The 16795-nt window shown below is 40.8% G+C and overlaps 1 protein-coding gene across 1 annotated transcript; it reads left to right on the top strand.

The window, feature by feature from the left end:
• The first annotated feature begins 2609 nt into the window (after positions 1 to 2609).
• LOC114637751 (arylacetamide deacetylase-like 4) lies at positions 2610 to 12514 on the top strand. The gene is made up of 4 exons (XM_028786014.1): positions 2610 to 2777; positions 6965 to 7181; positions 8750 to 8813; positions 11740 to 12514. The coding sequence occupies exons 1-4, from the start codon at positions 2610 to 2612 to the stop codon at positions 12512 to 12514; spliced, it is 1224 nt and encodes a 407-aa protein (XP_028641847.1).
• The last annotated feature ends 4281 nt before the right edge of the window (positions 12515 to 16795 follow it).

Here is a 16795-nt window from a genome sequence, read left to right as displayed (position 1 = left end):
TCCTCCCCTCCCCTCCTCCCCTCTACCTTTCTCTGCCTCTACTAAGCTCTTAACTTCCATCCCCATGCCCATAATAAACTCTATTTTATTCTAAAAATGGTAGAGGCAACATAAATGTTCATCCATGGATAAATTGACAAAGAAAATGTGGAGCCTGATATGTAGTGCAGTGGTAGAACATTTGCCTCAACTTGCCTATGTTCAAGACCCAAGCTTTAATCTTTAGTACCCACAGAAATTAAAAAAAAATCAATAAAGGAGATGTGGAGATGTGGCACACACACACACACACACACACACACACACACACACACACACGTCTTTAAATGAAAAAAATCTTGTTTTCTGCTACAGTATTGATAAAGTTGAAGTCAATATGCTAAGTGGGCCAAGGTAGTTGCAAAAAGCCAAATATCACATAGATCCATCTATGAAGGTATCTAAGGTTGAAAGACTCATACAGAGTAAAATTGTGGTTATTTGGCAAGGGGATGAGTCCAAGAATATAAGTTTAATGTTGTAAGATATCTATTGTACATGAGACATTCAGCTAACTCTGCTGTGCTATATACTTAGAAATGGCTCTGACAGTAAATTTTATGTGCTTAAATTTTTAGTCCATAGCTTTATATTGTGTGTATGTGTGCATGTGTATAGGTACACATGTGTAATGTTGTGTGTGTCTGTGTGTGTGTCTGTGTATGTCTGTATGTGTGTGTGTGTAAGTCAGATGACAACATGTAGTAGTAGGGTTTCCTCCATCTATCATATAGACCCTGGAGTTTGAACTCAGATCATTATGCTTGACGGCAAGTGCTTTAACCTACTGTGCCAGCCCTGTTATGTACTTTTAAATGGCAATTAAACAAACACATGGAAATAATAGTCTATGTGCTTTCCCTATCAAACATTTCCTGGCCTTAGAATATGTAGCCTGTACAAAGCTCTATCTATTGGATCCTATACCACTGCTCAAGTGTCTGTATCCCTAGGACCTGCAGCCACACATAAGCCTGGCCTGGAAACAGCTCCTCTACCTAATACACTCAGAGAGAAAAAAAACCTGTCCAAGGGCAAATAGTCACAGATGAGAAAAGACTGGGCTCTTGTGGCAGTTAAGCAAGTAATCACAGATGGGATGACTTCATATTTCTTAACAAAACTGGTACAAAAGTGGTCCATGTTCCTTGGTATTCAGTGACGCATCAGGCCACAGGGGTCTATGCACATGTAAGACCTCTTCCTTTGTGCCCTAGCAGATGGATGCTGCAAAAGCTCATATCCAGTTCTTCTTTGGAATTATGACAGGAGGGAGGCCCTAAGGGCCAGCAGAATGAATGGAAATATGCAACTTCATGGGCTGGGAGATGGGGGTGGGATCCTCTAGAAAGTTCCAAGTCCTGGGAGGTAAGAGACTCTAAGACTTCAAAGAGAGGGACCTTAGATGAGATGACCAACAGTGGGAAGAGAGAACTCATAGAATCCACCTCCAATAGAAAAGCAGGGGACCAAGTGAAGGAATACAGTTGCCAATCTACTGTGTAAAGCTCTGACTCCAGAATTATACCTGTCTAAAAGAACTGCAGGGACAAAAATGGAGAAGAAACTGAAGGAAAGGAAGTCCAGTGACTGGCCTAACTTGGAATCCATTTCATGGGGAAACTCTAAGACTTGACACTATTACTGATGCTTTGAGAGGCCCAACAAGCATCTGACTGAGACAGATACATATTCTTAGACTCAACCATTGGACTGATGTCAGGGACTCCTGTGGTTGAATAAGGGAAAATCTGGAAGAAGCTGCAGAGGAAGGTGACCGCATAGGAAAACTAGCAGTCTCAACTAACTTGGACCCCTGAGATCTCTCAGACTCCGAGCCACCAACCAGGCAGCATACATGAGCTGGTCCAAGGCTTCCAACACATATACAGCAGAGGATTGCCTGGTCTAGCCTTAGTCTAAGAAGACATGCTTAACCCTCGAGAGACTTGAGGCCCCAGGGTGACGGGAGGCCTGATGGTGACTGGAGCATCCACTTGGAAACAGGGAGGAGGATGAATGGGGTAAAGAAATGTGGGAGGGTGGACAAGGAGGTGGTTAATGTCTGGAATGTAAAAAATAAAAGTAGTAGTAGTAGTAGCAGCAGCAGCAGCAGCAAACCAAAAGGGCCTGGAGAGATTGCCCAGTGGTTATAAGCACTGACTGCTCTTCCCGAGGTCCTTAGTTTAATTCTTAGAAAGCACATGGTGGCTTACAACCATCTGTAATCAGATCCAATGCACTCTTCTGGTGTACCTGAAGATAGCAACAGTGTACACACAAATTTTTAAAAATTACAATAAACCTACCAAAACAAACAAAAACCTCCAACTTTGGTCATCCATGTTGGCTTTCCTACTCCATTTGTTCCTTGGGGAGCAGGTTCCTCTGGCTCCTGTTGATTTGTGTGGTTATTTCGGAGGCTAGGTCATGCCACTGAGTCAGATACAGTCTGAAAGAAGGGAGTGGGGGTGGTAGTCCATAAAACTGGGTCAGTTGTTCTCAAGGAATGTCATGAAGACAGCAGCTTCTCAGGACCTCAGAGAGCAGTATCTCAGAGCCTTAGTACCATGGCTGTCCTGTGGCTGGTGCTGCTAGTGAGCCTGTCTACCTTTTATCTAGGAGTCTTCATATGGGCTGTCATTCAGCACTTCCTCACTGTGAAGATTCCCTCTGCCTTTCAGCAACCTGTCAAGTTCAGATTTCTGCATTGTGTAATGTTGTACATAATTGTTCTGGTGAGTCTGCTCTTGGGGGCATTATGATTTTCAGGTTTCATATATGTAGCACTCTCTTCTTTCATTCTCCCCTAACTAGATTCCTAACAGGTCTGAGTAACTACATTGTTCTATCTTAGAAACATCCAAATGTTGTGTTTATTTCTACCTATTCTCTTCCCTCTCCTTTTCTTCCCTCCATGTCTTCCTCTTGAATTTGTTCTTACTTTTTTATCGACAGCATGTAATAGATTTTAGCCTGGCTTTGAATTCACTAGTATTCAGAAATGACTTCAGGTCCCTGACTGTCCCACTGCTGCTTTTCTAGTGCTGAGATTAGAGCTGAGGTTAGAGATGTACAGTATCATGCTTGGTTTGCGTGGTTCTGAGGATCAGACTAGAGCTTGGAATGTAGATCAGCACTCTACTTAGCTACACCCCCAGCTCTTCCTTTCCTTTTAAGTTTTTGAGATAAGTGTCTCATGATGTTGAAATGGTTGTCTTTTGGCTGCCACCATAAGAAGGCTGAGATTGAAGGTAGGCATCACTACTTGTTAACTGACTCTATTTCTGAGAACTGAAAAATCATTTCAGCTAGTTTGTCCTCAAGATAGATCCATTGCTCAACAGATCCGATATCTTCTTTAGTAGCAACCCCTTACTTCCTTCTACTTACTTGCTTCTAGGTGTTTTGTTGCATAGCTTTAAACATCTTGAAACCACTGATTATTTCTCAGCAGGAGCCCTTTGCTGATCAAATCTATGTGGTGATGCATATATTCAGCTTTTCAGCATAGCTTCCTTGGGTGGCTGGATTCTGAACTTACTTTTATTGCTGACTGGGGATAGAGACCAAAGATTATCACCAGGTAAAGTAGGTTTGTAAAGAAAGTTTGGCTTTGTGTGGGAAGTAAATGGTTTGATTAAAATAATGTCTCAACTTTGGCTGAAGCCCTGTAGTGGCCACAGTTCATAAGTGATTATCCCACACGGCAGCTACAGTGGAGGAGGTGGAGAAGAGAGGGTAACAAGGAGCTGCAGTGAAGCTGTCTGCTAAGCATTTCTGTTCTGCTCTCACTAGCTACAAGAACCCATTGCTTAACCTCTATGCGTGTCAGAGTGTCCATCTTCAAGACGGGCAACATTCTCATTAGGTTAATGCACATATTACATACCATATGATAAAGAATAATAGGTCTCAGATGTGACTTTAAAAGGTAATGTGTCCCTGTGCAGTTGGACTTTTGTCCACAATGGACCACACCTAGTGGAGTGAGCAAGCCTTATTCAATAAAATAATTCTGGCCTCAATCCTTCATTCATCTTTATCTGCAAGTGCTTTCCTAGAGGTTAAGCTGTTTCAAGTCTTGAACTGTCTAGAATTACAGGATAGTTTTGAGGCCTGGAATGGCAAATGAGGGCCTCAAATACCCAAATTTGCTAGAACAACCACACTGTTTCCAACCTGTTGTTTCTTTTTTTACAACATCACACCTAGTTTACAGTTTTAGGAAATGTGAACTTCATGAAAAAATAAACCAAGCCCACACAAAATAGTGTAAGTCTCTGATGTATCTAATGGGCTTTTATGTGAGTCTTAATTTAACACCATATCCTCTTCAATATTTCCAAACAAATATTTGTTAATCTAGAGTTGGAGGCTGAGAGAAGAAGAAATTGTGATATTTGCTATCAGACACCTTATTTGGTGATGTGGGTGATCATGTTTTGACAGTGAAGTCTTAGGCAATTTCTAAGGAAGTTTGGCAAGTATAGTGAAGGTATATAAGGAATGCACAGCTATTATTACAAAGGGTGACAGTTTGGGTCCATCTACCTGAAAGCAGATAAGACAGGCTCCTAGAAGAAAAGGGGGAGGCTGCTTGAATATGAAATATAGTCAATCTTCTCTTAAGGGAGCTAGGGATAGGACCAACCTGTCCTATTAAGGGATGGTTTGAAATTTAAGGGGGTTGAGAGCTGAGGTGTCAAAGGTCTAACCTGGCTCAGCAGAACTTGCACTCTTGATGGGAGGCATATGAGCTGCAGTGTGTAGGCTAAACTTTCTCTTTCCTAAATCTCAAACAGGAAAACATCATTTGAAGCCCGTTTTGGGGAGCTCTTTCATAGAATCATGGGTCAACCCTCTGAACTCTGAACTAAAATCAAATTCATTTGTACAAGATCTGGGGCTTGCTCTGCTGGGTCTCATCAGTAAGACCTTCTATGAGGGCAATTCCACCTTATCTCTTACTTATTCCCTGGGTCACTTCCATAGATATCACTTGCCCATCTTCAAATGATGGAGGTCCAGTCTTTAAAACAATAATGAACAGTGTTTTTCAGTTAGCTGGTGATTGCCTCAGCCTTTAATTTATGTCTGTTTTGCTCCATACCAGACACAAGCTCTTTCTAGTTTCTTAACAAAGAACTCACCTCCTGGGAGCCTCTTGCAGAGGAACTATCTCACTGAATGTATCATGGCCTTTATCTACACATGCAGTTATCAGTAATAACTACTTAAAAGACATATTATTATTGTTGTTGGTATTGTTATTTTATTTACAATTCAGTTGTCCCTCCCTCCCACATTTCCTCATTCCATTCTTCCTTTTCCTGTCTCCAAGAGGATGTCCCTCTGAACCAGGCCTCCTCCATCCCCAGGGCCTCAAATCTCTTAAGGATTAGGCACATTTTAGAGGCCAGACTACTCAGTCCTCTGCTATATATGTGATGGGGGCCTTGGACCAATTTGTGTATGCTGCCTAGTTTGTGGCTCAGTGTCTGAGAGCTTCCAGGGGTCTGGGTTAGTTGAGACTGCTGGTCTTTCTATGGAGTCATCCTCCTCTTTAGCTTCTTCAATCTTTCCCCTAATACAATCATAGGGGTCCCTAACTTCAGGTGGTGTGTAAGTGTCTGCATGTGTCTCAGTCATCTGCTCATTGTGTCTCTCAGATGATAGCCATACTAGGCTCCTGTCTGTAAGCACACCATAGCATCAGTAATAGTGTCAGGCCCTGGTTCCCTACCTCCAGGAGATGTTTAATTTTTGAGATTATAATTATATAATTTCCCCTGGTGATCCAATAACAAAGACTTGTCCTTTAAAAAAAATGTGGGAAGGCTCAGTCTGCAAGGAGAGACTATTCCTGAGTAAGTAGCTGAGCAAGCAAGGGGGACAAGCCAGTAAGTTGCTTCTATGATCCTGTCTTGATTTCCTTGGTTTTTTTTCTTGATTATGAACTGTAACCTGGAACCCAAATAAATCCTTTTCTCTCCCAAGTTGGTTGTGTTCAACTTGCTTACCACAGTCACAAAAGAAAAAAAGATACTATGTTTATTAGTTATTTGTACTTTGACTTGTGTGATCTATTCATTTTACTGTTTGGATGATTTACCCTCTTGATATATGTATGATATATAATACACACACACACACACACACACACACACACACACACACACATTATTTAATCTTATTTGAGGCATCACCAGCACAATTTTTCCCTTTCTACAGGTTGAATTTTCAGTCAATTAAAACTGTTTCCTTTTTGTATGGAAGCCTTTTAATTTCATTTGTCAGTATTTGCCCTTATTTCCAGATAGACTGGAGTCTTGTGCAAGAAGTCTTTACCCATGCCTATATCTTAAAGCTTTTCTCCCACTGTTTCTTCTAACATTTTTATAATTTCAGGTCTTATAATTCAGGGTTTGATCCTTTTGAAGTTTTTTTTTATACAGGGTGAAATATGGATCTAGGACCATTCATCAACATTGAGATATTTGTTTTTTTCCAGAGCCATTTTAAAAAATGGGGTCTTCCACTCTATGCCATTTATCTTTATATCTGTCTTTTGACAAGGTCATATCAGCACAATGACATGAATTTTGGTTGAGACAAACAATCAAATTAGAACCATATCATTATCTAATCTGAATGTTTCGGGTAGAAACTCTGAAAACTCTCTTTATTTGTAAGCAGTATACACAGCCAGTTGTAGACACAAGTCCATCATATATACAGGAGTCAAGAAAGAAACAGTCAACTCATTTTAGCAGTATGAAGTGGCTACAGCATCTACATGCCTACCTCATAGTCTCCTGTGCCTCAATTTTCTTCGTCTTCCTCCTCTTCTTCCTCCTCTTATTCCTCTCCATCATCATCATCATCATCATCATCATCATTTCCTTCTTTTATATTCCAACAGGGAAATATATTAGAGAAGATGAGAATTTGCTCCATGCCCAGATTTGTTCAGTTTTTCTATGATTTACTAGTCATAAAGAACAACCATAACTTGATGGTAACCAACATGCATTTTGGGACAATCCCTGTGAGGCTGTTCCAGCCTAAGGCAGTGTCCTCAGAACTCCGGCGAGGCATTATTTTCTACCATGGAGGGGGAGCCATATGTGGCAGCTTGGGTGAGTAGTTTCTGTGCTGGGTGGGAAAGGAAGGTCTTAATGACAGGCAAAGTCTTTCAGACATTCTTATGAGGACTTCTAGGGGAGGGGTCAAAGTAAATACAAGTTGGGGCTTTTAAGGAATGGATTGAGGTCTTGGAAATCATACCACTCAGTGGAGTTGAAGTCTCCATGGCAAGGTTTCCTGTATAGTATATTAATCAGTCTATGTTTAGGAAGCATTGTCCACAATGGTTTTCCTACTGATCATTCACACCTGTCCCATAATGACTTCAAGTCTGTATGGTTTCCTCAGCTGAGCTGGACCACTGTGCTAAAACATCATTCTTGATCAGCAAATCATCCCTACAACCAAAAGTTTTTTCCTTGTTACAATTATTGTCCTTTAATTTCACCATCTTTCCCCACAAGAATGACCCAGCACTTGTCAATGGTACACAGCAGCATCCATTAAGTACCCGAGCACATCTTCCACCTAGCCACTTTTGTATCCCTTACCATTGCTGTTCTGCAGCATGTGAACTTCTCAATACAACAAGCATCCTGGGCTGCTCACTGGTTTTTCTGTGCTTGTTGTTTGTACAGACTCAAAAGATATCACTTTTGGGGTGAGGATTACTTGCTACCTCCTGGTGATTGAGGTAGCCATAGAAATTCTGAAGATTTACCAAGATGCCTTCTGTGGTACCTACACTTTTCCAGGGCTTCTTTGTCCATTCTTTATTGTCATCAGTCCCTGAGACCCTCTTCGCTGACCTGTAATCCTCTATTGCAGGATAGTGCTATTTCCACATATTAACCAGAAATGGCTCAGGAGATGTTTACTAAACATCTACTAAGCCACACACACACCACAACACATCAAGAGAGAGAGGGGGATGGGGAGAGAGGAGGGAGAGAGGGGGAGAGAGAGAGTGAAAGAGAGAGGGAGGGAGGGAGGAAGGGAGGGAGGAGAGAGAGAGAGAGAGAGAGAGAGAGAGAGAGAGAGAGAGAGAGAGAGAGAGAGTTTTAAATAAATTTGGGGGTCAGCATGTCAAAGCAGGAGGCTAGACCATGCAGAAGAACAAAAATGAGGAGGTGGTTTCAAATGTGGGTAACACAGGGGTGGAACATAGGGTTATCTAATGTTTCTAATCAGTCTTTCTAACAGAGTTCCAATATGGACCAACATGAGCTTTGCACTAATCTTAATGGACTTGTCTACTATTATATAAACATCTCATCTGGTCATCATTTATTTCCTTATGAATGAAAATTTATGAGCATATTAACAATTCAGAGCTAGATCTGCAAACACACTACCCTAGCAATACCCACTTGAGATCTAATCATTCAAAATTTCCTAGTTTATCCAGACTGTTTAAAATCAATGCTATAGAAAGTGAAACTTAAATTCCAACCAAAATGTGATATTCTAGAATTTGAGAATGATTTCTATCCTTGCCCAGGCAGAGCTAGTTAAGGTGGACATTATTACCATGTCCACCAGGACAGCTGCCATTTCTGGAACTGTAGTGGGAAATACTGAACTCTTGTCACACTGCTTAACATCTGGGTTCCTCTTACAGACAGTTACCACAATCTGTGCAGCTTCCTGGCCCAGCAGACGGATTCAGTGGTGCTATCAGTGGGGTGAGTGACCAGAGACAATTGATGGGTTATCTGTGTGAGGGTGAATTTTCGGATTCAGATATGAATGACTCTAGACCACAGAAAAGGGTCCTAACCTCAGATACTCTCTTGTACATGTCCACCCTACTTTCAAAACAATAGATGTTTTGAAATATATCCATTGCTGTGACATTCATGGGTGAGCTGTGACAGATGAAATATAAAACTACAGAGTTCTGGACTCCTCTGGAATGATATAGAGCCACACTGTAGAGAACAAGGAAAGAGATACTAGGATGGAAAGAAACCCTGGTAGTGTAAAATCAGATGTGACACTCATGTCCTCTTCATCAAGTTAAATTCAGAACAATCAAGAGAACACTTTCTCAGACACACAGACTGACAAAAGTTGGAAAGACAGAAAGGTATTGTTGACCAATATTGAATTCAAGTTATCTCTCAATATTGAATTCAAGTTATCTCTTCATTTGGTTGAGTTATTGCCTTTGGCAACAGCCATGCAATTAGAATTGGCAAGTGGTCAAGGTAAACTGAAGTCACCACTATTGCTGGCTAATGGTTCTGATATTTGATGCAACAATAAAATACCCACCGTGTAGAAACTACTTAAAATTAAAGTAGAGCGTAACTTAATTCCCAACTCTTGTCTTTTGAAAATAAAGGCCTCTTTGAAAGGATGGAGGACAGAGATGGATATTTATCATTGTTTGAGAACAAATACAGTTTTAAAAGCTAAGTGAGAAAATTTGAAAACTGCCCTCCTAGGTTCTGCTACTTCAATAGCTACCATTTCAGTGGTCCTCTCATGCCCTGACATCCCTCAGAATAGGTATAAACTGAAATTGGGTGACTAGAGAAAATCACTTAACCTCTCTGTTCCTCTCCAGTGGCATAGGAACATCTAGCAACACCTTTTCAGACTCCAGAGACCTTCTCTCATCTAAACTTTCCACAGGGTCTGAACTTCTAATATGGGAATGCACATCTCTGAGATTCCCTGAATAAAATTGCAGAGGAGTGTGTAAGCACTTGATCTGAAATCTTGAAGGGAATTCCTCAATGTGGAATTCCAGATATTTGAGTTCTAATTTATGGGCCAGAGAAGCTGTACTAGAATGGCAAGTGGAGATGCTCACCTAGAGAAGATGCTTGGGATTGCCAGAGGACTGCTGTGAGCTGTGCTTCTGTAACTAGCAGTCATCTATCCCAAGTCTTCCCCATTCCTCTCTCCATCATTAGCCCCTGCTTGCCCACTCTTCACTGTCCCTCCTCCTAATTCCCCTTTCAATATTTTTTCTCTCTTTCCTGACCTTCCTTTCTTGGAAGTAACAACCCTTGACTCCAAATGAAGTCTTTGAAACTCCGTTGACAGAGAGTGGTTGACATCAATCATTTCCCTGGAGTTTTTTCCTTCCACCAGAATGGAAATTGGGGGTATGTGAGGGGCTCTTCCAACTTGTCCTTTATGGATTCATAGCCCTTGGCTACTAAAGTAACTGGTGGCATCAAAGAACTAGGAGCCACAACAGGTGCTACCTCTGAGTTCATTGCCCTTAAGCTTGCTTCTGTTAATGGGACCTTTGACCCGATGATACTTAGTGTTATAGCTCCTGTGTATATGTATGAAGTAATCTCTGCCCCCAGGCCTTGACATGTTCTAGTTCCTAGTCTAGGGCATCTAAAACCCTTGGCCCTTAAGGCAGTGGTTCTTGCTTCTATTGTTTTACTTATTTGCATTATTGCCACTGCAGCCTTTCTTCTTTATTTATTTTTGTCTACTACTGGTATCATTGCCAATGAGTTTTTGCTTCTGTTATCTGTTGTTCAATATTGATGCTTCAAGATTACTTTTCAGTTTCTGTGTTGTTAAGGCTTCTAGCTTCTTCCAAGAGTTAGCAATTCCTACTGGCAATGTGCCTACTGGCCTTTGTGTCCCTGCTATCTTTGGAATACTTGGTGTCACCATATTGTGCTCTTTTGCTTCTGGACCTGCTCCAATTCTTTTGGTTCTGTGCTATCAGTTCTTTCTTTCTGTAGCTAGCTTATTGCATTCCTGAGAATAGTATCATTGTCCCTCTTATGCTGGATAAACATTACCTCTTCTAGGCTACCAGGATCTTCATGGGAAGGTGATAGGGAAAGTCTAGAGAAAGCTGTTTGAAATAGTGAGTGGGTTGCTTGCAACTGCATGGGCTAGAGTGTCTTACCAGCTAGTGGCTGCAGTTGTTGTGTAGCTTGTTGCTTCTTCAAGGTATGTATGTTCTTCAAAGTGGGCAGTACTACCATAAGGATAGCCCAGATGAGTGTGTGAGTGTGTGAGTAATAATCATTTTCTTAAATCAGCCAGGGCATTGGAGAAGGGCCTAAGAACTTTTAATTAGGGAGTCTAGATGTCCCATTCCCTAAAACTTGCATTTATTTCCAGGAAAATGAACATTAGAAGGCTCACTTACATTAATACCTCATGCTATTAGTTATTAATATAACCAGTGATATTAATATAACATTGATGTAAAATTTAAAGAACAGTCATTTTGGCAATGCTCAATGGATGTTTGAGACAGCAGAGAGAGCCAAAACCCTTTACTTGTCCCAGTGAAACCAGGAGAGCTCCAGTCGCCATTTGCTGGTTCTTTGCTGGTTGTTCTGTTTCCTAAGGCAAGAGCTTTGAGCTTGCCTTATTCTTTGTGGGATTTACTCATCAATGAGAATCATAATGTGGGTTGGAATGGAAAAACCTGTCCTCCCTCATTCTGAGATCCTCCTCTTGTCTGCATAGGAAAAAGAGGATAGCTCTTTACTTGGTTAGGGCCCTTCTGAAGATTTAATCAGGTTCTTTTTCTAATGAGAGTAGAGGATCCTGTTCAGATGGCTTCCAGTGACCCATGTGAATATATCTGTCTTGAGTTTGTTTGTTTCTTCTTAGGTACCGTAAGCTTCCTGACCACCATCACCCTTGTATTTATAAGGATTGTCTGAATGCCTCCATTTACTTCATGAGGAATCTAATGACCTATGGAGTAGACCCCTCCAGGGTAGTAGCCTGTGGAGAAAGTATTGGAGGTGGGGCTGTGGCCCTTATCACCCAGGCATTGCTCACCTTCCCAAATCTCCCCCACTTCTGTGCTCAGGTGCTCATTACTCCAGTTATACAGGTGATCAATTTCCGCTTACCATCACATCAGCAGAACCAAAATGTCCCATTCCTCACAAAGGACATATTCATGACAGCTGTGTGTAAATACATGGACATTGACTTATCCTGGAAAGATGCACTGTTAAATGGTACTTATATGCCTCCAGACACCTGGAAGAAGTATAGGAAATGGCTCAGCTCTGATAACATCCCTAGAAGGTTCAAGAGCAAAAGCCTCCTGGCTGAGTTTTCAGGACCTTTCAATGAGGCTGCCTATCTGGAAATCAAACATGTTTCAGATTCAGAGGTTTCACCTCTCCTAGTAGATGACAAAATCATTGCTCAGCTTCCAGAAGCATTCATTGTGACCTGTGAGAATGACCTCCTTCGTGATGATGCCTTACTCTACAAGAAGCGCTTGGAAGACCAAGGGGTTTCTGTGACCTGGTACCATGTGGAGGATGGCTTTCATGGATGCATCACTTTGTTTGATAAGCAGCTATTCTCTTTTCCCTGCTCCATGAAAATTGCAAATGCTGTTGCCAGTTACATAAAGGGCATATGATAGTCACCTTTGGCTTTGAGTGTGGAACAAGATAATAACTACCTGTTCTGGCTTTTTTTCCAAGTTTGGTTTTATTGGGTAAGAAGTTGGTGAAGCCATGCATGATCCAAGAGGAAAGACTAGTTGGAAACAAGAACTGTTAGCTTTGTATTCAGGAAAGACTGGACTGTGTGTTTTTTTCCAGAGCCAACAACATCCAGTGTAGCAACACTTTCTACCATGTCATTCACTTGAAATAAATGACAAAGTGTCTGTAAAATTTTCTGAAAGCCTTCTCTAAGATGTTGTGTAGAATAAATTCCATCATCCAATCACATCATCACTGGTTAACCTGTACCCATGATGACATAAATAAAGGAGCTTCCTTGTTATTGTTTTTCTTGAGGCCAAAGTCACATGATCACTAGTACTCAATTTGGGACAATTTCCTCAATCTATCTTGATAAATGTCATTTCACAGACCCCCTTCTAATACAGTGACATTTATGCTTAATTATAAGCTGATATTAGTGTGGGTATTTAAGAAACAGAGAGAAAGGAGAAGTCAATGAGAGGGGACTAAAAGGTTGAGAGAGCTTTAGGATGCCATGTGTTTTTCTCTAGGATCACATTTTTCAGTGGAATTTCTAAATTAGACCTCATTTTACCAAGAGATGTGTTCTCAGAGTCACAGCTATGATGTGAGTGTTTGAGGCCACCCAGTGTTTGGAGGATATGCCACTAGGTGAGGAAGGTGGTAAATTCACATGTCATTCCAAGTTTTATTTATTTTTTATAACAATGCCAACATAAATGTGTAGCCTAATAATAACACTCATTGTATCATGGGTTCCATAGGTCAGGAATTTTGGCATGGGCTTGTTGATTTTTTGAATTATGACATCCACAGGACAGTTATAAGGTAGTGAGTGGGCTGACATCTTTTTTCTTGTGAACGTTTAATGAGATGGATCTCTATCTGTGTACAGTCTGGTTATAAGGCAGACTTTAGTCCCCTCAGGTTTTAGACTGACATCAATTTTTTGTTTGCTGTTGGCCAGGACTCTCACCTTTTATATTGACTTATAGTGCCTTCTTTGTGACATTATCTAAATGGCTACTTTCTTCCTCAAATCCAGCAACACAGAGACAGACTGGACTGTACCAGCCATACAAATGTGTATTAAAGAATGATCACCATGTGAAGATATAGATGCTGTCATTTTCCCACACTCATATACATGCAAGCCACAGGTCTTGCCCTTACAAGGGAATCACATAAGAATGTGGACAGCAGAAGTGGAGGGCACAGGAGTACCTTATGACCCACTATGCAAAAAGTTACTTAAAAAGGGGATGGTAAAATTAGCCTGGCTGGCTTGTCTGCTCATATAGTAGCATGGTCTACACTAATGAGCTCCTCCTTTAAAAGAATCAGTCTTTTCACTAAGTCTTTGTAAATTTCAGACAATGGGATGCTTCCCTTGAGTTATTGGTCAAGAATTACCCAGAGACCATCCCCTCAAACAATACAAGCTTTTGCTGTTAGTCTTGATTGCCCACCAAAACCTTATAAATACTAAGGCCCCATTCATAACTCCTTTTTTGGAGATGTTGAGAGCTGTGGCTTCAGGAGTCAGCTTCTCTTCTCCCTCAGCTTCCATTCCCATTTCCACTAACAGCACCCCAATCTGTCTCTTCCTTGAGCTTCTTCCTAGTCCATTCTCATAGCAGCATCTCTTTGGCCCCTGTTACTAATTGGTTACATATTTATTTAAGGAAAAAAATTCTTAGGAGAAGGTGAAAAAACATACTGCAAAGAATGGATGATCGGTTACATTTCAACAGTGTGCTCCTGTTTACTCTCCTTTAGAAAAACAAGAACAAAAACAAAAGCAAAAACAAAACAACAACAGACAAACAAAAACAACAAAAAAACAAACTTGTCAAATTTCACTTAGCTGAACATGGTTTAGAAAACTAGCAGAGAAAAGGTGGCCATAGGGGGAAAAGCTGAGCACAGACAGGCAATCCATTCCAAATTCAATGAGGTGTCCAAGGTGTCATAAGGCTTGTGCCATCTGGACATGGGATTCAACAATAGGACATTGGATCCAGACAGTTGACCTCATATCCTGTCATCAATATGTGAGAGGACATTCTACATCTAAATTAAAGCATTCTATTACTGGTTTCCAAAGGCTCATGTCTATCAAAGAATGAACTTTCGTTCCAAGTTAAGATTTCCCAAAGTCTTAACAATCTCACCGTTGTTCAAAAGGAAAAATGTATCTCTATTGAAATTAAAGGCAATCCTTTAGATGTGAGACCCTGTAAAAATCAAAGAAAATTACATAGTTACATGTAACTAGCAAAAAGTAAACAAATCCTTCCCCTGCCTAATAGGTCTGTGTGTGTATGTGCATGTGTGCATGTGTGTGTGTGTGTGTGTGTGTGTGTGTGTGTTATTCAGTTTGTCTCAACCTTAATTTTAAGGCTAGACCTCCTGGGCCAACAGGCCCTCAGGACCCTCTTGTCTCTGCCTTCCCAGTGTTTGGATTACAGGTGCATGTTGTTGTACCTAGAAGTTTATATTGTTACTTGGGGTTAAATTCAGGTCCTCATGCTGTGTATCAAGCAGTTTACTATATGAGCCATCTTTCCAGTTCTCATTCCTGACTTTGTATGGACACGTGGTATCTTTATGTGAGTTCCAATATGCTTGGGATACCCTGCTTCTGTAGTCTTGTCATTTCCAACACATGTGATCTCTCTTGTGTTGGCTACATTCTGTGTTTTCAGTTTTCTATGGGAGATACCCAATGTTCCTAACACTTCTAGTAGTCTAAGGTCTCCATTGTAACTTGGGCTTCACTCACAAAGCACCACACAGAAACTACTTGTTAGAATTTTGCAGACTCTCACCATGTTAAACATAGGTCTCATAGGCTTGTACTTTTCTTTGGATGGTTGGCATAAACCTTCATGGTCCCATAACTTTCGCATTCTAAGTGTTTGCAAAATTATCATCAGCATGTTAATGATGTTTAATTTTGCTGTCAACTTAAAAAGCAGGCTCACAGACATTGCTGCAATAATCTCTGAAGAGCTGGGCAGCTGAACAAAAACAATAATTCACTAAGTGGCTTTTTCCCAAGTAGGGCACCTGTTCATCTGCCTTTACTTCAATGATCATTTTGCAAATGCACTTGTATTTTTATAGCCTGAATCCTTTGATGGTAGATGACTTGACATCAATGTGCATTTTCTACTGTATTAGGGAACTGTATGGCTTCTCTATAAAAGTGCTAAAATTTTTACCATAACAGTTCATTGCCATCACTTTCTTGGTCCACAATAAAGACAACTCCTTCCCTGGCCAAACTACATGCTTTCAGATCTTTATTCTTTAGTAGTTTGTTCTCAATAGTTACTGTAAACATGGCTAATAGAAGTGATCAATAACCATGCTACATCCTTAATTTTGTGTTATCTTAAAACTAAATTGTCAGGGATAGCCTTGCTTATACACTGAAGGCCTAAAATCAGCAATAGGCCTAAGTTAGCCTGCTAACACAAAGTCTTGGGTCTCTGGAAAAACACCAAAACAGATAGTTATAAGATATTGTAAGCAGGCAGCTTTGGTGGAAATTTACCAACCTGGATAAGAACAAATAGTCATAGGTCTTGTGGAGAGTCATAGACCTTGGGTAGCCTTGGTGAATAGAACCAATTTAGATAAGGACAAGTGAATCATAGGTGGAGTCATAGTGACCTGTCCCTTGAACCTCCACCCAGCCAATACCCTGTTCTGGAAGATATCTGTACTCCCCCTGAACACCTATGCTCCTGCATCATCCCCTTCCCCATATCCTGCCTTTTTGTGTATATAACCCCTGTGTAAAAAAGTAAAAGTTACAATTTGATCAGCCTATAGACAAGCTGTGGTTCTTTGTGTTTTCCTGTTTCCCCATTCTCTCTTTCAGGTGATCTCCCCGGACCCTGTTCAATGCCCTTCTGGACAGGGCACTAAATTACTGTACTTTTTTGAGACAAAGTTCATTGCCCTAGCAGGCCTGCAACTCTCTATTTAGACACAGCTGTCTTTAAACACACAGAAATCTACCTGTCTCTGCCTCTTTCATGCTTGGATTAAAGGCATGAACCATCATATCTGACTCTAGTCTATTACTTTTAAATCTAACATCTCAGATTTTTAGGACATAGGCAAACTTATATATTTGGTAAGAACATGTCATAAGAAGGCATTAACTCATTAACTATGATGGTGTTCCCCCATCC

Source organism: Grammomys surdaster, unplaced genomic scaffold (assembly GCF_004785775.1).
Source record: "Grammomys surdaster isolate TR1022 unplaced genomic scaffold, NIH_TR_1.0 125408, whole genome shotgun sequence".
In the NCBI taxonomy this organism is placed as follows: domain Eukaryota; kingdom Metazoa; phylum Chordata; class Mammalia; order Rodentia; family Muridae; genus Grammomys; species Grammomys surdaster.
Note: the sequence above shows the minus strand (reverse complement) of the source record. Positions and strands in the feature narration are given on the sequence as shown.